The following is a 910-nucleotide window of genomic DNA, read 5'->3' as shown; positions in this document are numbered from 1 at the left end:
GTCCTGGGGGGGATTTGGTGGTCCTAGGGGGGAATTAGGGGTCCCGGGGGGGAAAATTTGGGGGTCCCGGGGGGGATTTGGGGGTCCCGGGGTTGGAGAATTTGCAGCTCCCGGGCTGGGCTTGGGGGTGACTGAGGGACCCCCGATTTTGGGGGGGATTTGGGGCTGTTTTGGGGGGGTTTGGGGTGATTTTTGGGGTGATTTTTGGGGTGACCCGGGCCGTTCCGGGGCAGTTTTTGGGGCAGTTTTTGGGGTGTTTTTGGGCTGATTTCGGGGTGACCCGGGGCAGTTTTTGGGCAGTTTTTGGGCTGATTTGGGGGTGACCCGGGGCAGTTTTTGGGGCAGTTTTTGGGGCAGTTTTTGGGCTGATTTCAGGGTGTCCCGGGGCAGTTTTTGGGGTGTTTTTGTTCTGATTTGGGGGTGACCCGGGCCGTCCCCCCCAGGTGCTGACGAGTAAAGGCGACGCGTGGGCCAAGTACCTGGCCGAGGTGCAGAAGTACAAAGCCCACCAGTGCAGCGACGACGACAAGACGCGGCCCCTGGTCAAATAACCCCGGCCCCCCCCCCCAAAAAACAGCAAAAAACCCCGCGGGGGGGGCCCCAAACCCGGCCCGGACACCCCCAAAAAACACCTGCTCAAGTAGGCCCCGCCCCCTCCCCGAAATGACCTGGGGGCGGGGCTGCTGACCCCGCCCACCCCCCAAAAATACTCGGTGAAAAATTGTTGACCCCCCCCAAAAATACAGGTGGGGGGGTCCTGACCACGCCCACCCCCCAAAAATACTCAATGAAACAGCGCTGGCCCCTCCCCCTGCAATTACCTGTGTCATGGGGGTGTGGCTTAAATTTGGCCACGCCCCTTCCCCCCAAAGGCGTTTGAAGGTGGGGACCCCCCCCCAAAAATCCCCGG

General features: G+C 61.5%; 1 protein-coding gene across 1 annotated transcript in view; it reads left to right on the top strand.

Moving 5' to 3' along the window:
• Positions 1 to 576, top strand: part of TRIR (telomerase RNA component interacting RNase) — a 2,295-nt gene extending 1,719 nt beyond the window's left edge. The window contains exon 3 of the mRNA XM_041423438.1: positions 444 to 576. Within this exon, the coding sequence (XP_041279372.1) occupies positions 444 to 551 (108 nt within the window). The 3' untranslated portion in view covers positions 552 to 576. The remainder of the gene's footprint in view (positions 1 to 443) is intronic.
• The last annotated feature ends 334 nt before the right edge of the window (positions 577 to 910 follow it).

The sequence above is a fragment of the Onychostruthus taczanowskii genome, unplaced genomic scaffold (genome assembly GCF_017590055.1).
Source record: "Onychostruthus taczanowskii isolate IOZ18803 unplaced genomic scaffold, ASM1759005v1 scaffold779, whole genome shotgun sequence".
In the NCBI taxonomy this organism is placed as follows: Eukaryota; Metazoa; Chordata; class Aves; order Passeriformes; family Passeridae; genus Onychostruthus; species Onychostruthus taczanowskii.
The sequence above is the reverse complement of the archived record's forward strand: the minus strand, read 5'-3'. Positions and strand labels throughout refer to the sequence as shown.